The sequence below is a fragment of the Epinephelus fuscoguttatus genome, linkage group LG13 (genome assembly GCF_011397635.1).
Source record: "Epinephelus fuscoguttatus linkage group LG13, E.fuscoguttatus.final_Chr_v1".
Taxonomy (NCBI): domain Eukaryota; kingdom Metazoa; phylum Chordata; class Actinopteri; order Perciformes; family Serranidae; genus Epinephelus; species Epinephelus fuscoguttatus.
Genome location: NC_064764.1, coordinates 9,488,975 through 9,514,387, shown reverse-complemented (window position 1 = coordinate 9,514,387; position 25,413 = coordinate 9,488,975). Strand labels below are relative to the sequence as shown.

The window sequence follows — 25,413 nt, the reverse complement described above, 5'->3', positions numbered from 1 at the left end:
TGCTGAATTAACTCCAAGAAGTAAAACACCCAGCCTTCAGTTCTCAGCTGGAGCAAGTGACAGCTGCATCAAGGCAGATTGAAACCACTACTAGACTATTAGTGTTCTGGTGAATTACCCCATTAGAGCGGGACACTTGACCACCTGTGAACCATGGAAGATGACGCGTCCCACGCCGAGCTCAGCGGGAGCATCACCGGCAGCACCCACACCATCCCGCAGCAGCAGCCACAGGCCGAGAATGCGGAGCTCGTGATCACACCGTCCTCCGCCCCGTCCTCCCCGACCCCGACAGGCACCCTCTCCCGCCTGGGCTTTAAAAGCCCGACCAGCCCGACCGCGGCCGCGCCGGGAAGCCCCCCCAGCGGCCAGGTGAGCGCCATCACGGTGGTGGCGCTGCTGGATAAGCTGGTCAACATGATGGAAGCGGTGCAGGATAACCAGCAGCGGATGGAGCAGCGGCAGGCCGACCTGGAGGGCGCCGTGCGGGTCGTGCAGGGGGACGTGACCCGCCTGTCCAAAACTCACGTCGGCACCTCCAACAGCGTCAACAAGCTGCTGGAGCGCTCGCGCAAAGTCAGCGGGAACCTGAAGGAGGTGAGGGAGCGCTTGGATAAACAGGCGGTCCAGGTGAAGAAGCTGGAGGCAAACCACAGCCACCTGCTGAAGAGGAACCACTTTAAGGTGCTCATCTTCCAGGTGAGGAAACATGGTGACAGGAAGAGAAAAAAACACAGTGTCACTTAATGTTTCAAAGATTCTTTAGTATTACAGTGTTGGAACTTTAAAGGTGCACTCCACTGATTTTAGTTCAGTTTAGTCATCAGTAAGATCACAACTCAGCTACAAAAACAGTTGTTATTGTCTTATCTGGTAATGGAGAGTCCTCCAAAGTCTGCAAAAGTAACCCAGATGATGTCACAGTGATGTCATTAGAGTTGTCTGGCTTGGGCTTGACATGTAATGTAGCTAATAGAAGGCTGTGTTACAAAGTGGAGGTGTGGGGTTTGGAAAAAGCATTAAGGAGGTAATTCCATAGCATCAAATGAAAGATGTTATCAAGTTGCATTATGGGAAGGAGGGAAGGTTTGGAGCTTAATCCATTTTAGACACTGAAAGTCAGTCTCCTGCTGTTTCACAATGACAAGTGTTTTTCTGATGTCTCTCTTGTGATTGCAATACTAAATGGCAAGACTGCCCCTTTGAAGTTAATCCATGTTATTTATTTATTTATTTTAATAGGATATATTTGCATCATGAATGCCACATGAGGCCTCATTTTAGTATGTGTGTGTGTGTGTGTGTGTGTGTGTGTGTGAGAGAGAGGGGGGGGGGGAATTTGCATTCATATTTGACTGCAATAATGGGTGTGTTTCGATGTGCCTGGTTTGCAGTGACACGTGATGTACTGTGGGTGAACAACAGCACTTAATTACATTTTCAACACTTAGAACTTGTTGAACAGGACTAAGGCAACCTGTAGAGCTCATTTGACAGATGTTGTGGGGAGTTGTTTGTTGTTTTCTGACTTGAAATATGTTTCAAACACACCTCCGCTAATACAGAAGGATAGAAACGACGAATCTAGTGCCTGAATAAAAGTTAGGATTATAACTGTTTTTATATATATGCATAAAGCTCTCTTCTCTCTTATCCTCTGTTTGTGTGTGTGTGTGTGTGTGTGTGTGTGTGTGAGAGAGAGAGAGAGAAGGGTGTGTCTGGGAATGGAGCTACAGAGGATAATAGAGGAGGGCTCAGACACTGACTTCGACTAGATCTGTTTACACCCCACAGTCATAATTCAGACAGACAGATGGCTTTTGGATGGATTTACCACCTCAACTGCCATATCACACCTGTGAGGGTAAAACTCTACACTGGCGCTCAAAAGTGATAAACTTCCCAATTTCCCCAGGAAATTACGAGTGGAAAGTATCCTTATATAACCCACCTCTCACTTATCTCAAGACATAAAAATAGTTGAAACTTGTGTTTGTACAGCATGTAAAAGATAGGCCTTAGCTTCAGCCTGGAGTCTTGTGGTTGCCATGCAAGATGAAAGCAGTTCCATACCTTAAAGAATTAAAAAAGATCTAGGCATGGTCTCTGAGTATGCTTCGTACATGAATAAGTACATGTTCTTTGGCGACTACGGTGTGTGTGTGGGTGCGTCTGAGCAGCATGTGCGTACAAGTGTGTGCCCAGGCAGCGAAAGGGGGGCCATTGTTGACACAGCCAGAGCCACAGAAAGCTCTTAACTGCCGTTGTTATCTGGTTTCCCAGGTACTGAGGCTCTGTTGTTCAAATGCAACAGGTGCCAAGACCTTACCCTGTACAAGGTGGCTCTGTGTTTCTTTGGGCGAGGTCCCACAGATCGATTTGATTCTCTGGTTAGTTTTTATGTGCAAGAAGAGAGTGGCCAGTTGCTTTGGAGATAGTGAGAGTGGATGGTGTTGCTTGCTTTCAATGCATTGTCAAATTCCACAACTCCTTTGGATTTTTCATGTTGTGTGACCTGCTTGCAAATATCTCTTTGTTTTTCTCCCTTCTGTGCATCGTCTGAATTTATTTTATTTACACAGTGTTTATCTTGATATTTTGAATTCTCAACTACTGTAGGCACTAAAAAAACTAATCTACTAAATGAACTACTGTTATAATTGCGTAAAGTAAAATATTGTTTTAATACGTTTGAATAAAGTTATAATAAAGTTAAAGAAAGAACTGTTATGATAAAGTCAATTAAGTAAGGTTCTAATATAGTTAAAGTTACAATAAGGTTAAAATAATGTTATAATAAAGTTATAATAAAGGTAAGGTACTGTTACAATAAAGTTAAATAAGGGTATAATAAAATTGTAGTACTGTTATGCTTAAGTTAAAGTTATAATAAAGTACTGTCACGATTATGTTAAATAAAGTATTGTTATGATAAAGTTGAATAAATTTATAATAAAATTAAATTACCGTTGCAATAAAGTTACTGTTACGGTACAGTGACTTTGAATAAAGAACTGTTACGAAAAGTTTAATAAAGTTCTATTACAATAAATTTAAAGTATTGTTACTATTCATTAAATAGAAACAGAACCACTGGTGCTTTTATTCTGAAGTATCGTGCTCATGTCCGACCAGAAGTGTTAATGTTTTGGTTGTAAGCTTATAACTTCCGGTCAGTTTGCTGTTAGCACAAAGTTTAACTGTTACAGTGGTGCCGCTAAAGGTGATGATTTATTCACTGTGAGTGGGAAACACACTTACAGCTCTCCAGCTCATATATTAATAGTATTTGCAAGTTGCACTGGTGCTCCATGGTCACATTTTGCGACCATGGAGCACCTATGCTCCTATGTGTCTGGAGCCCTGCAGGTACAAAAACACGCCTCACCTGCTCATGCTGTCGCCCAGTAGCAAGTGGTCTGGATTGGTGAGTAAGTGTGTGTGATGCATCATGTTTGTGAGTCTTGTTTTAGTCTGTGAGAGAGGGAGAGCCATGGAAGAGAGTGAGAGAACAGAAGCACCAAAGCGAGTTTCATGCTGGTGGCTTTTAAAAATGAAGTGGCAATCTATGTGCTGTATTCGCGATACTGTCAATATATCCCATGTGGAATAATCAATGATACATCGAATAGAATCAATTTTTTTGCCCACCCCTATATTACATTAATATCATTAGAGCATGGAGGAGTAGGCTCCAAAGTGCTGATCTGACTTCTTCTGAGTTTTTTCCTGTTAATTTGAGTCAAACACAGAGTGGAGCATTTGTAGATGGGTGTAGTAGGGCCAGGTATGTGTGTACAGCATGTGTGTGCGTGCAACTTGCCCATTGGATGTTATGCTGATGTGTTGGGTCAGGTGTATGCAGTTACAGAGCTGGTAAATGAGACTTGGCATGCCTGAGGGGAGCGGGAAATAAAAGAACCGTTCAGCCCTTGTTCCTCCCTGAGCTTGTGTTGACTCTTTTCTGTGTCCATCACTTTCTGCCTCACCTAATCTCTTTTTTGCCCCTAGTGTTGTGTCTGTTTTTCTGTATTTTCTCCATCTGGTGCTGTGCTCAAAATTTCTTGTTTGATATCTTTTGGTTTATGTTTAAATATCCAACTGTTTTTCTCTTCTCACATTGCTTTCTCCCGCTGCTTCTTTGTCTTTTATGCAAACTCCAACTTGCATGTGTTTTTGGTCCAGCCACCTGTCCTGATTCCCTGAAACAACATGAAAGCACATGCTGCGTGCCTCACGCTACTGTTTGATAACGCACATTTGCTCCACACCCAAGAGCCAAACTCCCTATACCAGCCCTGTAGCTATTGGCTGAGAGGCCCTTCTCCTCCCCTCCCCGCTTGACAACATTGATCCAGAACACTCATCACCCTGTACGTGCCAGCTGAGGTGGAAACACAGAGGGTTTCTGGGTAAACGCCGACAGTTGCAGGGAGCAGGGGTCTAAACCCGCTCCAGGCTTTGGCCACGGTCAGTCAGAAATGGCTGCGCTGTCTGCCGCTCCGCTGCGTTCCTGTGCATAATAAGAACTAATGAGGACTTAATTACCGATGCTTGGCCCTTGTTTGTTTGTTTTTGTGCACCAGTGCTTTTCCTGTCCCCACATGGCCCTCCCCTCTCTAGGCCTTTTCTCCTGCACACTCATGCAGGGCACACACATTTCCTAGCCATCTGAGATTCCAATGTGTGCAGTGTAGAAATTATTTTGGTAATTACTGTTTGGAAAGGTGGAATGTTTTGCGTTGGATTGCAGATATTTTCCATTATTTGGCACACAGATTCATTTCAAAGGCTCATTACCTGAGTGTTTAAATATCAGCAGTCGCCCTGGAGATCCTATAACTTATCTTAATTGCATCACTGTGGCATGCTACATGAAATACGGTATATCTGGAATTTTCATTCCCTGCGACAGGAGTCATTTATGTCTGAGTGGATCTTAATCTCCCCATCTGTGTTTATTTCACAGTGGAATTTCATCACAACAAACAAGGCAGCCACAATGGCAAATTGAATTTGAACGCTGTGAGAATTGCATTTGTTCTCCTGCGTTGCTCATAGGGGCCCGGTTCAGAGTTTTGCTTGATATTTCGCTGCGAGAAAGGAGTTGTTGTGTGGCTCTCGTGGTGGGGCGGGAAGAGGATGTTTGGTGATTGTCTGTGTTATTTGGATCCCTAATCGCAGACTGGCAGGGAGTGACAACAGTCAGAACTCTCACACACTATCAAAGAACGTTCATATCACATTGCAAGGAAAGAGAAACAAGCTCCCCAGCCAAACTAAATACAGTGACTGTGACATGCTTTTTGTTGACAGAAGTTGTGCTGCAGGAGTTGTGATGGAATGAGGGTTGTTCTGAAAACGATTCACTCTATAACATACATGTTTTAAGTGACATTCATTTAAAGTGGAAATAGACAAATAGTTTTTTGCTTTAACTTATCATTATTAAGTAAATGTTGATTGCACAATGTAATGGATAAAGAATAATGACACCACCTGCGGTAAAGCCTTGCTTTACTATGCAAGTGACCCTTTGCTAAGCCCCGCCCCTTTGTTGAAGAAATATCAAATTTTGGAAAAACTAAAAGCAATTTTAGAGAGAAGCAGACAAAGTGGCATTTGAAGGATATATCCAGCATATGCCAGACTGACTCAGCAGTGAGTAAAGCGTACAAATCACAGGATAAAACTGAAGCACCGCATCACCTGTTGATGGAGACATAAGACATTGAAATGTAGGAACAGCACTGTAAATCGGGGTAGGCCTTTATTCACTGTCTCAACAAAGCAAAAGCAGCATGTGTATATATTCAGTATGCCTTCAGTAACCTAGCTAACATAACATAGAAGTGCTAACTTTGTAACATCGAGTATATTGTTTAATGTGTACCTCCCTCAACCTCTCTGGGTTCTAAGTGTCATAGCATGGTCTGGGTGAATACTCGATTCTGATTGGCTGCATGGTGTCCGTTAAAAACTGATAATGGACACTCACTAAGCAGTTCTGGTGAAACTGTTTGTGCACTGTTCTAAATTAATGCGCGGACTACATAATAGTATCAGGCTGTATCTGAGTAAGGGAGGCATTCCTCTGTTTACAATTAATTTCCAATAAAATGTAGTTTTTAGTGCCTCAACCTCTGAACACCACAGGACGGAGACTGCAGGTACTACACTGCCCCTCCGAACTTAAGCAATCATTTCACATCTCACTCGCTGTTCAACTCGCTACTTCCGGCTGCGGCTGATAGTAAAGTTACACATGGCGTATCATTTGTTTGCGAAAATCTTGATACTGATTTTGGGACAATGGCATGGCTGGATAGCTAGCTAGTCTTACTGGTAAACATACTGTCAAATTTTATTCGCTGTTTGTCAACCATACGCAATGTTATTGACTCTAAATCTTATGAGCATAACGTTTGCTTTCTGGCTGATAGCTGATCCAAGCGGTTTTATGAGCTGAGCAGACTAGAAATATCTCCCATTGCTAAGTTGTATCTAAGGTTCATCCTATTTACTGGAGTAGTGAATAACATTGCCATTGCATAAGAACCATGTGGGGAGGTAATGATTGTTCCAGGTATTAGATAAAGCCTCTGGTGTTACCACGGAAAGTTACGGCTTGTGAAAAACTTGACATCTTGATTGCAAAAAGCACAAAAGTGTAAATGAATATTCTGTATTTCTTTGTTAAGTGACCATGGTATGTGCAGGATAATGTCCTTTGAGGTTTCCATTGTCAGTGTTTAATGGCCTTCTCGTAGGCAATCGTTCACGGTTTATAACTCCATGTTGGCCATTAAAAGCTGATAATGAACACGTCATCGGGTGTTATCCCTTACTGTGCACCCCCAGGCCCAACATTTAACCGTGACTAGCTCGAAATTCACGTACCAGCCTAAAAAGAAAGACAATCTGAAATTATTCTATCGAGTAAATGGAGCACAGCCGTTTTGTTTTTGGTCCCTGGCTGGAGCTAGCTGATGCTACTCTATGATTGTCCAGCTGGCGTTTGAGGGAGGGACTAAGTGCCAGGGCAATTCTGTCTTCCATGAAGTACTCACTCGCTGGTAAAATGAAGTCTCAGAATAAGGCATAAAAGAAGCGCGTTAATCTTTGCGCAACCAAAAAAGTAAGAAGATAGCACTTTCGTTTTTTCTCTGTAGCTATTGGTAGCTATCCCCAGTTTCCAAATAATAGTAGTAGTGGAAGTGGAGGGCAGTGGAACAACTGTAGAAACTGTGGTAGTTGCTAGGCTGTGAGGAAAATGGAAAAAAGTGATCCGGTTGTCTTTGTGACAGTGGTGCCAACAATAACACTACTTGGAAATGAAAAGGGGTGGGGGTGTGGGGGGTCTGTTTCCATTCCAGTAAGTTGAATAAATTAATTGTAAACTCCTCTGATTGTGGGACTTTTCCCTCTATCACATCCTGACTCGTCATTCAGTACAGAAGATGCTTACAAAGGTTTAAAGGTTTGAGTGATTGACTTCTCCTCAGTCAATGCCTTTTTGTTTGCTTTGCTACCAATCGTCATAGTGCGTTTGTACATCGACACTCGACCAAAGGTTGTGTCTTCATCTTAGCTTTCAGGAGCAGGAAGTAAAAGCGGTTTTTCCACACTGTAAGATGGAGGACAAACAGGTGATTTGGTTCCCAGCCTCACCCTGAGCCTTTACCTTTACTTTAGTGGCACAAAGCTCATTACTCCAAAGGTAAATAAAGCTTAATAATGGCCTAACAAGTCAGCAGTGTCAGATCCATTTGAGTCCCATTTTGTGCATACAAATCAAATGTGACACAATTGAAGTTTTACTGCCAGAGGAACCCTTATAGCCAAACCCTAAAGAAGCAACAGTAAGAGACAGATAGAGACCTTAGCAGTTGATTGTTAAATTTTAATATAAAACACTTTCTCAAACTTATCCAAAATAATATATGTTCAGGGGCAATTAGATATTTGAGTGTAATCATGTTGTACATATTGCACATGTTCAGGGTAGTACCCTCCATTTTAAAATCCTATCCATTTCCACAGGTTGGAGCAAGCTCCTGGCCGTAGGCTACAGCTCAGATTTGTTGTGGGTGTCCCTCGACCAGGTGATATATAGCACCAGTTTGTAGCCTTAAGCAGTGCTCACTGTTTCAGTGCATTCAGACATTCAGGACCTGCATGTTGCCAAGCTTAAAGTAGGGTGGTTAACTCAGTGTTACTGGACTATCTAACTAAATAACTAACTAACTAACCAAAAATAAATGGACCGAAACAGAAATCCAGAGAAACAAATGAATTTCAGTCCTGGACCTACAGAAATACTATATGCTAAATATTAATGTTATTTATCTATACTGATTATATAATAGTTTGAGATTTCTTTATTTCTACCAGTGTTGGGGGTGACACATTACAGAGTAATGCATCACCATGATCACACTACATGTGTCAGTAATGCAGTATTGTATTATTTTGTTACTTGTGTTACATAAGTTCTTCAGTTATCGTCCTAAGTGCGCCCGTGTAGAGGCTCGTCAGCCTGCTGGGCAGTCTTGTACTGACTTCGAAGAGGAACAGGTTGTCTGACAAACATTTGAGTCACTCCTCATGAGGTGAAACCACTGCTTTAGTGGTAAACATGTCAAATAAGCTAGGACTAGTCTCTAAAGCCAGTTTGGTGAGTGAGCAACTCAAGTGAGTTTGCTGTGTTTGGCTGTTCGATTTGCTGCTGCATCATGTCCACAGCTGTCTGTACCTAAAGAGTAGCATGAAAGTCAAGAGCACTCACTCCGCAGCAAAATCTAGGGACCAAAACGTCACCAGAAGTACGCTGCTCAGCAAAGACCGCTTGACTTGAAGCAGTCTCAGTCGACTGTGGGTTCTCCAACTGACAATTTGAATCTCTGACTTTTACTGTCAAGAGGCAGCCCTACAATTTCCTTTATTAATTAATTAAGTGAAATAATGCTTTTCTAAAGTAATGAGTAACCTGTAATCCAATATTTTTTTGAGTGAAGACCCCTACACTGATTTCAACTTATCCCACTAACCTTTCATCACTTGACACACTGGCTTGTTTGCTGTCTGACCAGGATTCAGATTGGACAGATTGGCGCTCAGTGTAGACATAGGCACGAGATGTGTTGTCTTTATGCAGGTGTTGGAAGTTTGGGTAGACAGCTAGCTTTCACAAACAGGAGGAATACGTAATTCTAAAGTTGTCTCATTCACATGTTGTATCCTCTTACGTTAACTGGCAAACCTACATTGTGGGTTTTGTGTAGAGTTGGAGGCTGTGTGAACGCAGCTTCACTGTGAGGACAGGGCCCAGCTAGCTGTTGAAACAGCTGATAGTCAGTCTTGACCATATCTGGCTGCTTGTTAAAATACAATATCTTAAGCTAATTCTACCCCTATTAAATACAAAAAGTGTGATGTGTGGTGAAGGCTCTGGAGTTGTATGAATGCACCTTTGGACAAATAGCTGCTAATAGCATCACATCATTTTAAATGAGTAGCTAGCAGCTAGCTGGGCTACTTGTTGGGTGTAACTGACTGATTGTTGATGGAGAGTGAACAATAATCAGAATATCCCAGATAAAATGACAGGAGTTGAGTTTGTGATAGACCTTTTTCATGGCAGACATTTTGACATGTCATAGTAGAAAAAGCGAAGGTGTAGTTGATATAATTAACCACAACTGCAACTAGTTTCATGGCTCTGGTTTCATGCATGGTGGAATTGCTAATTGTGATGCACAACTGAGGTAATCAATCTACCAATCAATTGCTGTGCATATCTGTCTTTGACAAGTCAAAATGTGCTCTGTAAAACAGGCTTATAATGTTTGGTACAAATCTTGTTAGATACTATGAGAACCACATATACAAGCCTTGAGTTTATAGATAATATTGCAATTTAAATATTGGTCAGAAATAGTGCAATTTGATTTTTCCACAAATCATTTGTCCCTCATAATCTACAGGCTTTGAGTGAGATTTCAAGCATAACATTTCTGTGAAAGAGTGCTGGTGGATTGGAGTCAAACTGGTCTCAGTGATAATATTCTAATATCAACATGGCTGCATAGCCTCTTAGGCATGCTTTCTAAATGAACAATGAGGTTTGTTTACAGCATGGTTTCCAGATTTGTCATCATTCTTATTTTCCGTTTGGGGTTCATTCCTCAGATAATCCTCTGGGGTTTTCACAAAACAGAAAATAAAGAGCGGCCAAGTGTGAAAGAGAAATAAATATAAGGAGAAAAAGGATGGACGGAGTGAGACATATGGTCTATTTTTGTTGACTAATGATAAATCCACAAGAGTGAGTTTGGATAAGAGATATACTCAAGTTTGTAAAGTCTACAGGTGAAAGACATGCACACAGAGCAGAGGTATTACTCTAAGTGCCTGCTCTTCAGCCTGATGTCACATTCAGGTTTGACAAGTCTGCTCAACTGTCTAAGTGTGTGCGGCAAAGGCAAGTTTGCATCTGCAGATTCCTGCTGTGGGAGACTAGTTGCAACAGCTTCACTGACACACAAAAGTGCTGAATGTTACAAAGTCTTAGTGAGTCGCCACGACAGACTGGTGATGTATAATGTGGCATGTTAGCGAGACTACTGAAGTTGTCAGTGTCATTCATTGCCATGAACTAAAAGTTGATGGTATAAAAACATACAAATTAAAGATAAAACAAAGCTGTGAATACAAAGATAAATAAAGGTGGAAGCTTTTATGCTGCAGGCATTCTTAAGGTAATGTCACTAAGCTGTTTTGCACACTTGCACTTACATGCTCTTTCTCATTCTTGCTTGCTCTTACTTGACTTCATGAAGGAACAGAGTTATCTAAATGGTTAAAGAGGCAGTACTGGGAGTGTTTCTTTGATGGCATTCTGCCAAAGAAGCTCATGGTCCCATTAAAAAAAAAGTTTAAAAAAAACTAACTATGCTCTTTTTACACCTCCTGTCACCGCCCTTCTTTTCTCTGTCATTAGACTTCAGGGCTCTGTCTACGTGTCCACTCCTTGTTGGCTTTTCAAACCTTGGTGTCCATCCAATCCACCGGCCAAGGCCACAACATCCATGGCAGGAAAAGGGAAAACAATAGCCATGCTGGTTCTCAGCGTTCTTACTTCTCTGCTCTTAAATAAAACATGAAAATACATCAAGTCTTGAGATAATGTGATGACTTCCGGGCTTCTCTGTGGACACTCATGCCCTTTGACCTCCAAACAGGGGTAAACATTGTGACAATTGGTGGTAGCCTTATCATAAATGCTCATGGTATCTCCACACAGCCTTTATCAAACAATGGTTTTGATAGGCAGAGTTCGGGATTGTGTTGAAACAATGTATGTAGGGGGATATTGGGAGATTTGAACAAAAGAGCTAAAGGAGATTCCCATAGCAATGGAGCAGGGTGAAGACAGGAGCAACAAGAAGTGTAAGTGTACAAGAATGTGTTGTGACACTGCTTAAGATACTTTACCTCATCCATCATGCATGCAGAGGGGATGGAGCACGATGAGCTGGGTGGGGTAGTGCAGGTTTAGCAGTGTGATCCGGTTGATGTAAAGGAAGTGCAGTAAGTGACAAAGAGCGCAATGGTCCAGTCAACCATGGGGTTATTATAATGAATACCATGCCATGTATGAAATTCATTATGATGACTGGGGAGCACATGTCGCAGAATATGAAACATATCATCATCCGATGTGCAAGGACTGCTATTCTGTAAATTATGGGCTGAGTGAACAGACGACCTGCATCATCATTTATGTCATCAGGAGGAATAATCGGCGCCTCTCTGGATTGCCACGATCTTCATTTTACCAGCACGTCAGCATGACATCGCCTGAATTGGTTATTGTGTTTGATTACACAAGCTTGCGAGGCCAGTAAACATGCCGTGTTTTCTTTTGGTGAGGCAGATATGGGAGGGGCACAGATGGGAAAGAATGCCGTAACTTGTTATGCGAAGCTTTATGGGTATCAGGCCAAGAGGCTTGGTTCAGAATTGGCATGAAGTTGCTGATTTGTGATACTTGGGATTATAATGTTTGACGATTTGAGCATCGTTGGTATGGTGGTACGGTGTTGGGCTAAGATCTTAACAGTTGTTATTTGTATATGTACAATCATTTGTGTAAGACTCCAATACACTATGTACAGTTACAGTCCAATGAGAGGTTATCATGTCACCCTGTCCCATGACAAATAGCAGAATTCCATTTCCTTGCCTTCCTTTCCTCCATCCTTCCTTCCTCTGTCCACAGATGGCTCCTCGTGCACATTTGGGTGAGGGTGCAGGGGGAGTGATGTTACGCAACAAGCTGGGAAGGGGTGAACTGTAAAACAACTCTCTGCCCTGTAATGGGAAGGATATAATCAAAACATATGCAGATGAAGGCAAATTTGCAGAATCATGTGAGTTTCAGGTAGACACTACGGCATTGTTCCCTCACTGGATGAAGCTGTGTGTGAGAGAAAGAGAAAGGGTTCAGGGACCATAGTTTATTAGATAGTGTTTTGTTTGGACTTCCTGAATGGGAAAGGTCGTGTTACATGAAGGGGGTAGACACATTTAAAAAGTAGAAGGAGTGTAGGGGGGAATTTAGATGATAAAAAGGGGAATATTCAGAGCCAGAGATTTGAATTTAGCACTTTGTTTTAAATGTACAGTACAGTACATAAAAAAAAGTCTGATCAATCAATAAGAAGCATCCATACATCCTCCTCAGTTTGTCATCGGCCTCTTTTTCTCCCTGTTTTTTTAAACTAAGTCTCCTGTCTTCTTTATTCTGTAACAAAATAATTGCAGGGGCTTGGCAAATGTGCACACACATGTATTTCTCTGTGTGTGGTGGCGGTGATGGTGTGCCCTCTCATTGGTGCAGTCCCCCGGAGGCACCTGACTCACTGTGCCAACACACCTGTGCTAACCTCGCCTGTTAGGATTAAGAAAACCTCCATTCATTATCTGAAGGGACAGGACAACACACCTGTTTAACTTGCTAACACACACATACACATGTACACATTAGCACACACAGGGCTGCCCCTTCAAAGTCAGAGATTTGAATCATCAGTGGGAGATCCCTCAGTCGACAGATTGCTTCATGTCGAGCAGGCGTTTATTAATTTTTTACTTCTTTTTTTGCTAGTCAGTGTGGTGTGCAGTTTACTTCCTGGGATGTTTCAGTCCTCAGATTTTGCTATGGAATGAGTGCTTTTGACTTTCACGCTACTCTCTGGAACAGACAGCTGCAGACACAATGCAGAGGCACACAGGAGGAGAAACTTTCCACCGCAAGGCTCCGAGATAACATTATTGTCTCTCTTCTGCTTGGAAGTGTTGAATTTACAGCTCACAGCTACTTCATACGACACAATCTCTGGCTTTTGTTTGATTGTTTGATATCTAGTGTCAACAAAAAATGTATTTCTATGTTCTATGTTAGCGCCGTTACCTTGTTTACTACATTACATGAATGCTGCTGTCAATGTGAACATCCTGCTGAGCCACAGTTAAACCCAGTGATGGAAGTGTTGGCAGCCGGCATCAACCAGCTGATTTAGCCCAATCCTGGGGCATCATTCATGCTAAGCCTCAGCCAAGTTGGACTACCACACACTGCCAGACGTAGTCTTCCTGCATGCCGATTTTGGGCCGAAGCTGGACCAGGTCACTTTTTATAACTGCCCAGTGATGGCAGTGTCGGCAGCCCAATTCAGGGGTGCCATTCATGCCGGGTCTCAGCGAAGTTTGGCAACCGGACAAGGCCTGGCTGATTTCATCTGGCATGCTTCAGGGCGATTCTGGAAGAGGTCATTTTGACTACCCTAGGAACTTTAAAACGTCATATGGAAAAAAACAAATCATCGAATATTCATATTAAACAGCCAAATCAGATTTGACTGACATAATTCTGGGCCATACAAACCACAGAGGGGTCATTATCATGGTTCAAAAGAGTAAAAGCTTTCTGTTTTGTTTTGTGTGCTGATTAGTACATTTGTAAGGTGTTTTTCTGTGTGCATATATGTTTTCAATCCTATCTAAATAGAGAGAGGGTAACAGGAAGTGTAATATAATGAAACTGACCTGGAGAAATGTATGGCAATCTGTGCACATAAAAACCAGAGGCGTACACATTAGGGGTGTAAATCACCAGTTTCATCACGATATTATATTGATTCTTTGAACAACGATACATATTTTCTGATATTACAAAGTCTGCCACGATACGATACGGTTCAGGGGTCTGCGATAGATATTAGGCGATATTAAACGATCATTAAACATAGTCTGTTACAGAAGAAGCTGCCACTGCTTTCTTTTATACTTTGAGCCTTAAACACATAAACAACAACACATAAATAATAAGTACAGTAAAGTATGAAGAGCATCCTCATAAAGGAGCATTTCTGCTGCATGCACACAAATGCGGCCCAATGAGCACAGGGCTATGATGAGAATTAGCTTGACCCTCACGCCCTAACAACTGCTCAACAGTCACTCATTCATCAAGTTGACTTGAGATTTTGGAGGCGAGGATGGAAAAGACAGTGACTGATGTCTGCCCCTTTGATTGGTCGTTTAAATACTGACCATGACCTGTGATTGGATGTTTGGTTTGATCACTGACACAGTGGAAGACAGGAAGTTGCCCGAGAGAACAACCATTTTAAGGGGCCATCATATCGAAACATGTAATACTTACATGTTTGGATAAAATGGGACTTCTTTTAGAGATCCCATTTTAATATTGTTTGAATGTATTGATTTCATTTGATGTATGCAGCTAGCTTCAGCAAACTTAACTAGAGGTCTGTGGCAAGCTGATTTTAAATATTTAGCTAGCTATAACAGAGTATTGCAGTGTGTGCAGTATATGAAATCAGTATCTTCAAACAATATTACATGGGTTCTCTGAAAAATGTCAACTTGTTGTAAGATCCCAGACACACCAAACTGACATCAAAGTAGTGGAAACCAAGGCTGACTATTTCATCGCCTCACTTTGCCTGTGTCTCGGCCAAAAAGTTGCACTTAAACACATGGCAGAGACAACAGCCAATGGCCAATGGCCAGCACCTATATTCTGCACCTGCATGAGAGGAAATAAGTCTTCACACCAGCAGGTAGCAATAATCTATATTTGTCATTAAAAAAGGGAAACTGGAAGAGCGACAGGACGGGTTTAAGATGGTAGTTAGCCACTTAGCACATTGACAACACAGCTTTACATTGTTTTGGATTGGCCGAAAAATAGCCGACAAGAGCTGACTAGTGTGAATGATGCAGGACACACTACTACGGCAACAAACTAGGGCCCTAAGACTTGTTCCCACATGTTGGCCACAATATTGTTCTCCTGGGCAACTGCCTGTCTTTCACTGTGTCAGTGATCAAACCAAACACCCAATCAGAGCTCATGGTCAGTATATAAAGTGAGCAATCACAGAGGGGTGACATTAGCCACTGTCTTTTCCCAACTCGCCTCCAAAGTCTCAAAAGTCACTGTGACGAGTAAGTGAAAAAGCAGTTGTGAGCGCGTAGCTGATGATAGAATCTACAATCTTGAAGCAAAGTGTAACTAAATGTGACAAAAAAGTTGTTGGAGCTTTGTTTTTTGTTTGTGAAGAATGGATTGCAGTGCTTTTTATCATATTCTGTATATGGATGAGTATGCAAAATCATATACAAATCACATACAAAATAATTCCCATTTGTACTTTGCATACACATCCATACACATCCACCTGTCCATCCATATGTAGAATAGGAACAAGACAAAAAGGCTTGACAGTTTACAATGTCAGCATGCTATTAAGGAGCTATAATGTTCACCATCTTTGTTTAACGTGATAGTGTGCTAAAGTTTGTTAATTAGCACCAAACACAAAGTACAGCTGGTTCTGATGGGAGTATAAACAAAGGCAAGAGATCAGATGCAAAAGAAGCAGTATAAGGTATCCTTACACATAAACAAAGACACACACTCACAGAGTAACTTGAGCCCATCTGAGCTCTTTGAGGCAGTGGCAAAGTGGTCCTGCCCCGCCCTGATCTCTCTCTGTTTGGATAGAGCAGGAGACTCCACAGAACTGACTTACATAAGCTCTGGCTTACTAACACCTTGCAGGACTTGCAATTAGACTGTAGTTCTGCCATGCAACCATTAAATGAGATCTTGGACTCCATTACATAAGCATTTAAACCATCTTTGAAGCGAGTGCCCTTTGACGTACAGTAAACTTGCTGTCACACTAAATTAACTTTGTTTTTTGGTTTGCTCCAAATTTATTTTAATTTACTTTCATCTTGCTCTTTTAAATAGTTTTTTTTTTTTTTTTTTTTTTTTACATAATGGCTGATGTCCTACATGGCTGCACAAATACACACTGGCAAACAGATACTCACATACATACACATAACACATTCTCAGTGGCTAATGAGTGCTCGCTAAGTGGATGCATTAATTAACAGGGTTCCCAAGAGAAAAGTCCCAGATTGTGAGGTCCACACACACACACACACACACGCAGGACAGACCTGGGTCAAATGGTATTTAGGAAGATTTTGTTTGTTCAAGCTTGCTTGCCAAGACTGTTGGGGGTTAAAATGAGGACACACTCATTTCACTGTTTTACTATTTGGACAGCCAAACAACAGAAACAGCATTTTTACCGCTTAAACCAAATAAAAGATGTAGAAAATGAGCCAGATGAAGTAAATACTGTGGGGAAAAAGGCGATGATGAACACTGGAGGCTCCAGCTTTGTGATTAGTATAAACACGCATCAATTAAAATTGACAGGTGAAGCATTGATTGCATTTATCACCATGACTAACTCATGAATTAATCAATAAAACTGCACTGTGTTACTGCAGCAGGTCTTGCACAGAATGTAGTAGGAGAGCTCAGTTTTCATTGGCGGGCGTTTGAGTTTCAGTTGCTGCCTCCCACACACTCCAGTACCCACAGTGATTATATCAAACATGTTTGAGCCAAATCAGAAAGTCTATGGCATGCCCAGACTGGAGCAGAGGAGTCACGATTGAATCTTTAGAAACCTTAACACCACCAAACAATCAGGGAAGCTTAGTGTTTATTATCAGGGAACGTTCCACTGAAGGTCAGGACAGGCCAAATTGGCTCTTGTTTTCTAATCGTGACTGGTCAGGTTAGGTGGGTGTTTTTACCCTTGAGCTATCTCGCACATTATGCTGATTAAAACTGTTTGACTCCATCTGAATTGAAATGTATTCACAAAAAAGGGAGATTATCATAAAGTCTGGAGCAATATCCTTCTATAAGCAAGCTCTCTATGTAGGTATTTCTCTGCAGCATCTAACGTGTGCAGTACAACCGCTGTCACCCACATAGTTCCTGTCCTTCTGATATGATTCTGCATGAACACGTTGAGATCCTCACAGTTTCTGTGGGTGTGGCACAGTGTCAGGCCAACAGCAAAATTTGGCATGCACATACTGCTCATTGAGATATGACAGGAGGGAGCTACACAGAGCAAAACCGAAAGGGAGGAATTACAGTTAAACCAAAAGAGAAGGTGGTGGTAACCAGAGCTTTTTCCCAAGGTGCTACTTTTGTCTTTTTTGGATTTCAAGTTACAAAGCTGCAGTGCATTACAACTCCAAGCCTTTTTTGGGATGATGACAACAACCCCTAGTGGTTGTTGGTAGTAAATAAAAACTCACTGTCAACACATACAGAAAAGCTGTTTCTTAGTGCTTTACAAGTGTTATCTTTAAGGAGAAAAAAAAAAAACAGAAAAATATTTAGGATCATTTAGAAATCACCAGATCATCCCAGCTGTTCTATATATTGTACTGTACATTTTAAAGGTTTAAAACAGCCAGTTTTTTTTCTCTGCCCCTGTAAATCTGGCAGCAAGGTTGATGTTGTGCCTTTAAGAACACACTGACAGATTTATTAGCATTATCTGGGAGATACCCAGAGATATTTTACAGTCTATGGAGATACCATTCATGCTTGGCGCACACCTGAACTGCATGTTTGAGATCAAGGCGAAAGGTATCGGGTGTCTGCAAAGTGGTAAAAACAGGAGGATTTCTGCATGGCTGTCCACATCTCGAGAGTTTTCCATACACTAGACAAGAGATTGTATAGGTGTCAAAATGGCATATTGTATACTACTGTGGATGAAACTGGGGTAAAACAGCAGTTGGACCTAATAATGGGTACTCATTTCCAAAATCCTCCGATCTGTACAGAGTTGATGCAATCAAGAAACTGCAGAAAGTGATACACAAATTTATGGAGGTGCAAAAGTAAAACACACTTTAATAGGTTCTTGTTAAGGGCTAAACATGGAGTATTCAAGTCTATAATAACAATATTGACTAATATGAATTGGAACTTTTAATTACTGCAGGACCACTTCATTTTACGTCATGGTTTTGTGCAGTTTACCTGCCACAATCACAGAGTAATAGGTCTACAGAGATAGAATTGTCTCAGTATGATGTGTGTGAACATATCGACAATCCATGTGTTACTGTGTAATGTGTAAATATTAAACACCTTCCACAAATACAAAAAAGATTTATTAACTCACAAAATTTATATTTGCAAATAGAAAATGGATCTTCAAATACACACACACACACACACACACACACACACACACAAAATCCACAAATAAAAATAAAAGAAATCTGTGGATACATTTTTATTAATTTTACAATAAATATAAAACATTTTTAGATATCTTCCTAACACGTATACTGTAACTTTCAGACAGATAATTGTGATTCAGTTTTTATTTGTGAATCTCAATTCTACACTCATGAATTTGCATTTTAAACATGCTGAGTCTTTTTTTTTTGTTAAGTTTTGTGTAATTCCAGATCTGTTTTATATTTGCAAAATAGTTTTGTTCGTTTACATATCTTTTTTTGTATATGTGGAAGTTGCTTAATATGTACACAGTAGTTACACAGTAACACATAGATTGTCGATCTGTTCACACAAATAATATTGAGACAAATTTATCTCCATATCAGCATTTTTGCAACATTTTATCCAATAATATAATTGTGACCGCTTCAGTATCATCTTATCTTCCATATTTTACCAACGTCATGGAAATTGCACTAAAATTGGCTTGAATGGGCGAAAGACAGATTGTAAGTACAATACCACTGTCACCGTTTGTGATGAGAGAGGAATGGACAGGAGGCAGGACTCCTCAAGACCATCTGGTTAGCCCAGTCCTTAAGTATGTGCTAATGACACCCCATGAGAGATGCATTGCTCACTTCTTCAACAACCTATGGCATGTTTTAACTTTTAAGCACTCCTGTAATGCCTTCAGAGCTGCCGTGCATTCTTTGAAATGCATTCATACTTAAATGTAGGCTCATTGTTACAGACATGGTGCACAGAAACAACTACCATTCAAAAGTGTGTCGGTCCAACATATACTGAGGGTGACTGGGGCCTGCACTGGTGCTTGTTCTTGAAACATCCACACGTTAAACATCTCAAATATGACAAGCTCCACTGTTGACTTGTGACTGCACATAGTTTCAATTCCAAGTTGTAGCTACAAAGCTCATATTCAGAATTAAATACTAATTAAAGCCACCCAAAGCACTCGCCATTTCATGGTGATACTGTATTCCTAGCCCAATCAGAATTAACTTTCTCAAACATGTTCAGCACTGTGAGGGTTGCGGGGGCCTTGAATCCATTCAAGCAAGTCTTTCCTAGATTTGATTTGTTGTGGGCAAATCAAAGTATTCATGTTAACTGCCCATACATAGGCATGTCCTGCCCCTGAACTTACAACATAAAAACGGCTGCAAACTGTGCTAAGTCAACTCAAACCCAAGTATCCACTGGTGGTACTTAAAGCTGATGTCACAGGGAGGGTTTCTCTATGAGCATTTCAAATGTGTAGTGGAGTATGTCAACCACTGAAGCTGCACCTTCACTCTCCACTCACTCCTGGGTGTGAAAGGATAGGGGCAGGGGGGGGTGGGAACTCTAGCTCATAAATCCCCAGTGGAGTGGAACATTGCATGTGTATGCGTGTGTCCGCATGTGTGTGCCTGTGTGATTGTGCACAGATGAATGGGCAGCGAGTAAGAGGGAGGAAGAAGAGACTGAGGAGAAACAAATTGAAACCCTGGATGTTGAACTCACTGCTCTCCATTTTTGTGGTCATCAATGTGTTCATGGATGGCGAGTTAAAGGCAGAGAGAGACATAAAAGAGAGAAAAAAAGGAGAAAAGTGTGACTCCTGCAGAGAAACAGGTGGAATTCCTCATATGTCTGGAGGAGAAGGCCAGGGAGGCATGCAGAGACTGGTTTCCTCAGTCCTCAGCAGGCAGACCAACCCAATATGTTAAGTGTGTGGAGTGTGTTAAATACAGACAGCCATTTACAGTGGTCAAACCATGGCCAGAGGTATACAGGAACACATTTATGAGGATGGGTGTTTGGAGGTACACCTAAAATATGTTGCTTTTGATCATCATGGTCATGATGATCAATTCCATTGTAGTAATTGGAGCCAATGTATTCTCATTCAATGGTTCGTATGATATGTTATGAAAATGCACATACAAGGGTTCATATGATATCTAACAAATACGCCTCCCATGAATGACATCGTCACATTTCGTACTTAATATTAAGTTACACAGGTTTGGTTTAGGAAAAGAAACGGTTGAACATTGTAAAGTTATGGGGTTAGATTCAGTAAAAAAGAAACCTGGTGATGACGTTCCTTAAAATAACTCACTTGGCTTACTTGGTTCACGGTCCCGAACATTGTTCTCCTGAGGCAATGTCCGATATTTGCATGACTCATTCACCATCCCAACCTGCCTCCTTACACAGACGTTTGCTCTTTATACTACTTCCTTTTTTACTTCCATCAAGGAAAGTTATGTAAGTTGGGTTTAGTCAATAAAAGTTATATAGGTTAGGTTTAGGAAAAGTCACACGGTTGAACATTGTAAAATTATGTAGGCTAGGTTTAGGCAAGTGAAGTTACGTAAGTTAGGTGTAGGAAAAGCTACATGGTTGGGCATTGTAAAGTTATGTAGGTTAGATTTAAGGCAAATAAAGTTACGTGGATTAGGTTTAGGGAAGAAAAGTAATGTAGGTTGGGTTTAGGAAAAGAAACATATGGTGATGACGTACCTTAAAATAACTCAAAGTCCACTTGGTTCACAGTCCTGAATGCCAGTCTCCTTGGAGAAAGTTCGGTGTTTTTTCGTGACCCATCCACCACCCCAACCTGCCTCCTTGCACAGACCTGATCCAAATGACTGCCTTCTTAACCCTCCTGTTTTTGTCCCTCTGTTTCACAATAGGAAGACAATGAGATCCCTGCCAGTGTGCTGGTCAAGGACTCCCTCAGGACCCCACAACCAAGCCATTATGATGCAGATTCCATCATTCCTGCTCCATCTGTTACCGGCTCTGTTGATGGTAGCCGTGCGCATGAAGAGGGCCTTCAGACCATTAGCCTGTCCTCTGATGACGATGATGGTCATGCGGCACACCGAGAGGAGGACGAGATGTTTGAGGACGAGCCAGTGAGTCCTGGCACTTCCCGCATGTATGAGACAAGGGCTGACAAGTTCAAGCGCAACAGCCTGAAGAAGGTTGATAGCCTCAAGAAGGCCTTCTCGCGCCAGAGCATCGAGAAGAAGGTGAACCAGATAACCACCAAGATCGTGCCACCGGAGAAGCGTGACAAAATCAAGAAGAGCCTCACCCCGAACCATCCCAAGAGCCCGACTGCAAAATCATCCTCATTCAAGGTATCTCCCATGACCTTTAATGTCAAGAAGGTCAGAGATGGGGAGGCCCCCACACAAGACATCGTCTCACCTGTGGGAGAAGCCCATGTGGAGATTCCTACTCTGGAAAGCTTAGATGGAGAGATTCCCTTGGCGGAGGTGCATGCCCAGGAAGGTCTTGTGGAGCAGATCCAGGAGACGCTGAGTCCCTCCGCCCCAGAGAACATGAAGGCAGAGCTGGCAATCAATGGAGAGGCACCAAGCTTTGAGTGTGAGATCAATGGTGGTCGTTCTGCTGGCCTGGCAGTTCCAGAGGTTGATGAAGATGTTGGCGAGGATGAGGAAGAAGAGGAGGAAGAAACAGAGAAACACAAAAGCCCTGTTGAGACAGCAGCAGATGCCCAGATTCCCACAGCATCAATTACTCTGGAGCAAGTGTCTTAATATGATTTAATTTTAGTGAGCATCAATTCTAGTTTTCAGTTCTTTCTTTTCTTGCTAAAGTTCCTACATTTGTGAACACCCAGCAGGCACAAATTATCCCTCCATTGTAAACAGCCTTGTGTTCTTGTCATAAACACCTATACGGATACACTAGAAACATACTACATACTTCCCAAGGCAGTCCATCCTTGGACCATTCCTGCAACACTACCTTTGATTGTAACCAGCATAGTCTAAAAACCTTGCCTTAGACTTTACAAGCAACTAGGTTAACAACTAGACCTCACAGTGTATCAGAATCCAACGCAAGTGCTTCCTAAACCCTGTAGCTGCGTTGTCCAAAGAAAGCACCAATGCACTATAACTCACTCCCATCAACTGGAGCCCACCTCTTCAATAGCAGCACATCTCCAGGGCGCTGGGCCAACTATCTCCCTCCTGCTGGGTTTGTCTGCCTCTGGAGCTCTCCTCCTTGCTGACAAATAGCCTCTTTGTTCTTTGTGTTTCTTTGTGAAAAATAGTAAATCTTTGGCAACAGTGGTACTGCCCACAGCCTGTTGAGGCAGCGTGTTGCCAGGTTGTGTAAGAGTTGGAATGGGGAGTTTTGGGGTTTTCAGTGAAAAGGTCCTGGGGTGTTTTGTAGTGACCTAGAGGTTGTTTACTAGATTCTTTGGACCTGTGCTGAAAATGCCCAGATCTTAACTAACAGGCGACTATACTTTAGTAATCCGAGTGGCACTGTCTTGTCTCCTGTCCTTCACCTACCTGCACATGTCAAATTGTTTGTTACGTCTACGGTGAGATCCCATTCTTAATGTCTGACTTTATCATTGATTAAGTACCTAGAACACCACATGTATACCTGTGGTACAGTAAAGTATTTTGTAATTTATGATTGCCAATTGAGCAAGTAACAATTAACCTCCAAGTGCTTAAAAGAAGAATTGACAGCATTTGAATGCAATCAGTGTAAATGTTCTTGTGAATCACACCAACCAATAGTCTAAGAAAGGTAAAAGATAAACTTTCTGTATTTGGAAGGACTAGTTAAGTTATGTTTGTGCTCAAATACACTGATGCAAATGAAGGACATGGTTGCAGGATAGAAGCTACTCTAGATGCCCAGAAACATACGTAAGTGACACAAAGAACCCTACAGGTTTTACCCCTTTGTCTTTACTGCAGGGCAACTTTGTATGTTTATGTACAGGAATATTTTTTATATGTGAGGCACACTATTCTCTAGATACTTACATCTAATACACCATAAAATCATAACTTTATGACAACTGCTTTGAGTGTGTGTACTCTATACAATAAATGTTGTATATGTGAATTTGTTTTTAAATACTACAAGATATTTGTGTGTTTTCAGGCATCCATAACTTGCATGGTGAAAAGTTTACTCAGTTTCATATGTTTCAAACATAAACACTATCGTGTACATTTGCCAGGGCACCATCACTAAATTCCCACCTCCCAGATACATGTACACACATGCTCCAACAGTGCCTTTACCTTGCACAGGCTGGTATGAGAAATTGCAGTCCTGAAGGGATGAATTCCTATGTTTTTGTAGATAAGAGTAATAGTAAAACATGTGTGAAGTTTTTTTCCTTACAGCTTTCACTTTATGGGGCATAGATAGTCACGGCTTGATACCAAGTACCAAGCACCAAAGGAGGTGCAAATACATTTACAACCAACTTGTGTGATTGGAAGTCATGCCTGAAAGTTTTCAAAAAGTGACCTTCCTCTTGTTGCACATCGTTAGCACTATACCAGCCGTGGTTACAGATGTCTAATGCCATGACTCCCTAAAAATAATTTAGCAAGTGATACCAGGTGCCAGATACTAGAGAGGTCACAGAAGTGGATAAAGGCAGAGGACAGCATTCCTAGCTTTGACGGATGACTCCACCTCAGCCCATTTTTCATGCTCTTGGCCTCCTTGTTGAGACAGTGCAAAGAGAGGAAGACGCTCTCTGGAGCCACAGGTGTTGTAGCTCCTGGGCATGAGCTTGTAGTGGAAAGGGGACAAGTGTGGCTGTTGGGAAGTTGAGTAAAGGACTTAAGTTGTTGGAAAGGATGAAAAGGTTGCCTTGGGATTAGGGATACTGTATGTAAAATTTTGGGAGTCTGAAATACATTAGACCTTGGAAACTGAAATACGTTGCAGGTGTTAAACATACCAATATCTGGCATTGTAGGATTCCATTACTTATACCCCACTATATCCATCATACATTTTCTATAGAAGACAGAGCAAGGGATTCTTAACATCTTTAAATCAATATATGGATCCCCAAATATTTTGATATCCGAACTATGCAAAAAAAAAGTCTTTATTGAGAGAAGTTGTGCACATCAAATAGCAGACATACTTTACTTGACCTAAAGCCTTTTAAGTGCTTTATGTGTTACATTTAACCTGCCAGTTTTCTCAATTGGATTTGTAAAGAGAAAATAAAAATATAAAGATAAAATAAATTTAAATAACTTACCTGTGTTTATTAAATGTGCTTAGTCATTTTGAGATTTTTTTTCTTTTTAATTCTTCTTTCAAAAGGGATCAAACACTAGGCTTATGTGTACATTCTTTACACTAGAGATTGCAATGTGACTGGCTTTGAGGTATTTTCTGCTAATTCATGCAAATGTGTTACCTTGGTGATCTCACTCTTTGTTAATGATAAAATGTTATATCTAAATTTGTGTATTGTGTAAGAGTCTGTTTTTTTTTGTCTTGAAATCAGACTGTTTATTCTGGATCATATGTGAGAAATGTTTTTGTGTGTTTATGTGTTCAAACACCGGACATTTACAGCATTTGTCGGGTAGTGGTATCATGTTTAACATCATCTTTGTTCATACAGAGTTCTGACTTTATAGCCTATTCATTTAGTTAACCACTTCAACCAAAGAGGTTTCCTTCACAGCAGAAGATTCCCTGCCACCTGAGTGTTAAAATGAACTCCTCCTGACACTTGTTTCAAGCATCCTGTAAACATGCAGGCATTTCCTTTCAGAATTTAGTATTGTATACATCAATAAAGATTTTATAACATTCAAATATTCTTTGTGGTCTTTATTTGCAATCAAGGAGATGAGTAAATGTAGTTTATGTTACGTGGATCATCTATACTGTGATCC

At 41.3% G+C, this 25,413-nt stretch overlaps 1 protein-coding gene across 1 annotated transcript; it reads left to right on the top strand.

Moving 5' to 3' along the window:
- Window positions 1–25,333, top strand: cavin2a (caveolae associated protein 2a). Its single transcript, XM_049594241.1, has 2 exons — window positions 1–699; window positions 21,385–25,333. Exons 1-2 carry the CDS (start codon window positions 154–156, stop codon window positions 22,258–22,260), a joined length of 1,422 nt encoding a protein of 473 aa, XP_049450198.1. The 5' UTR covers window positions 1–153; the 3' UTR covers window positions 22,261–25,333.
- The last annotated feature ends 80 nt before the right edge of the window (window positions 25,334–25,413 follow it).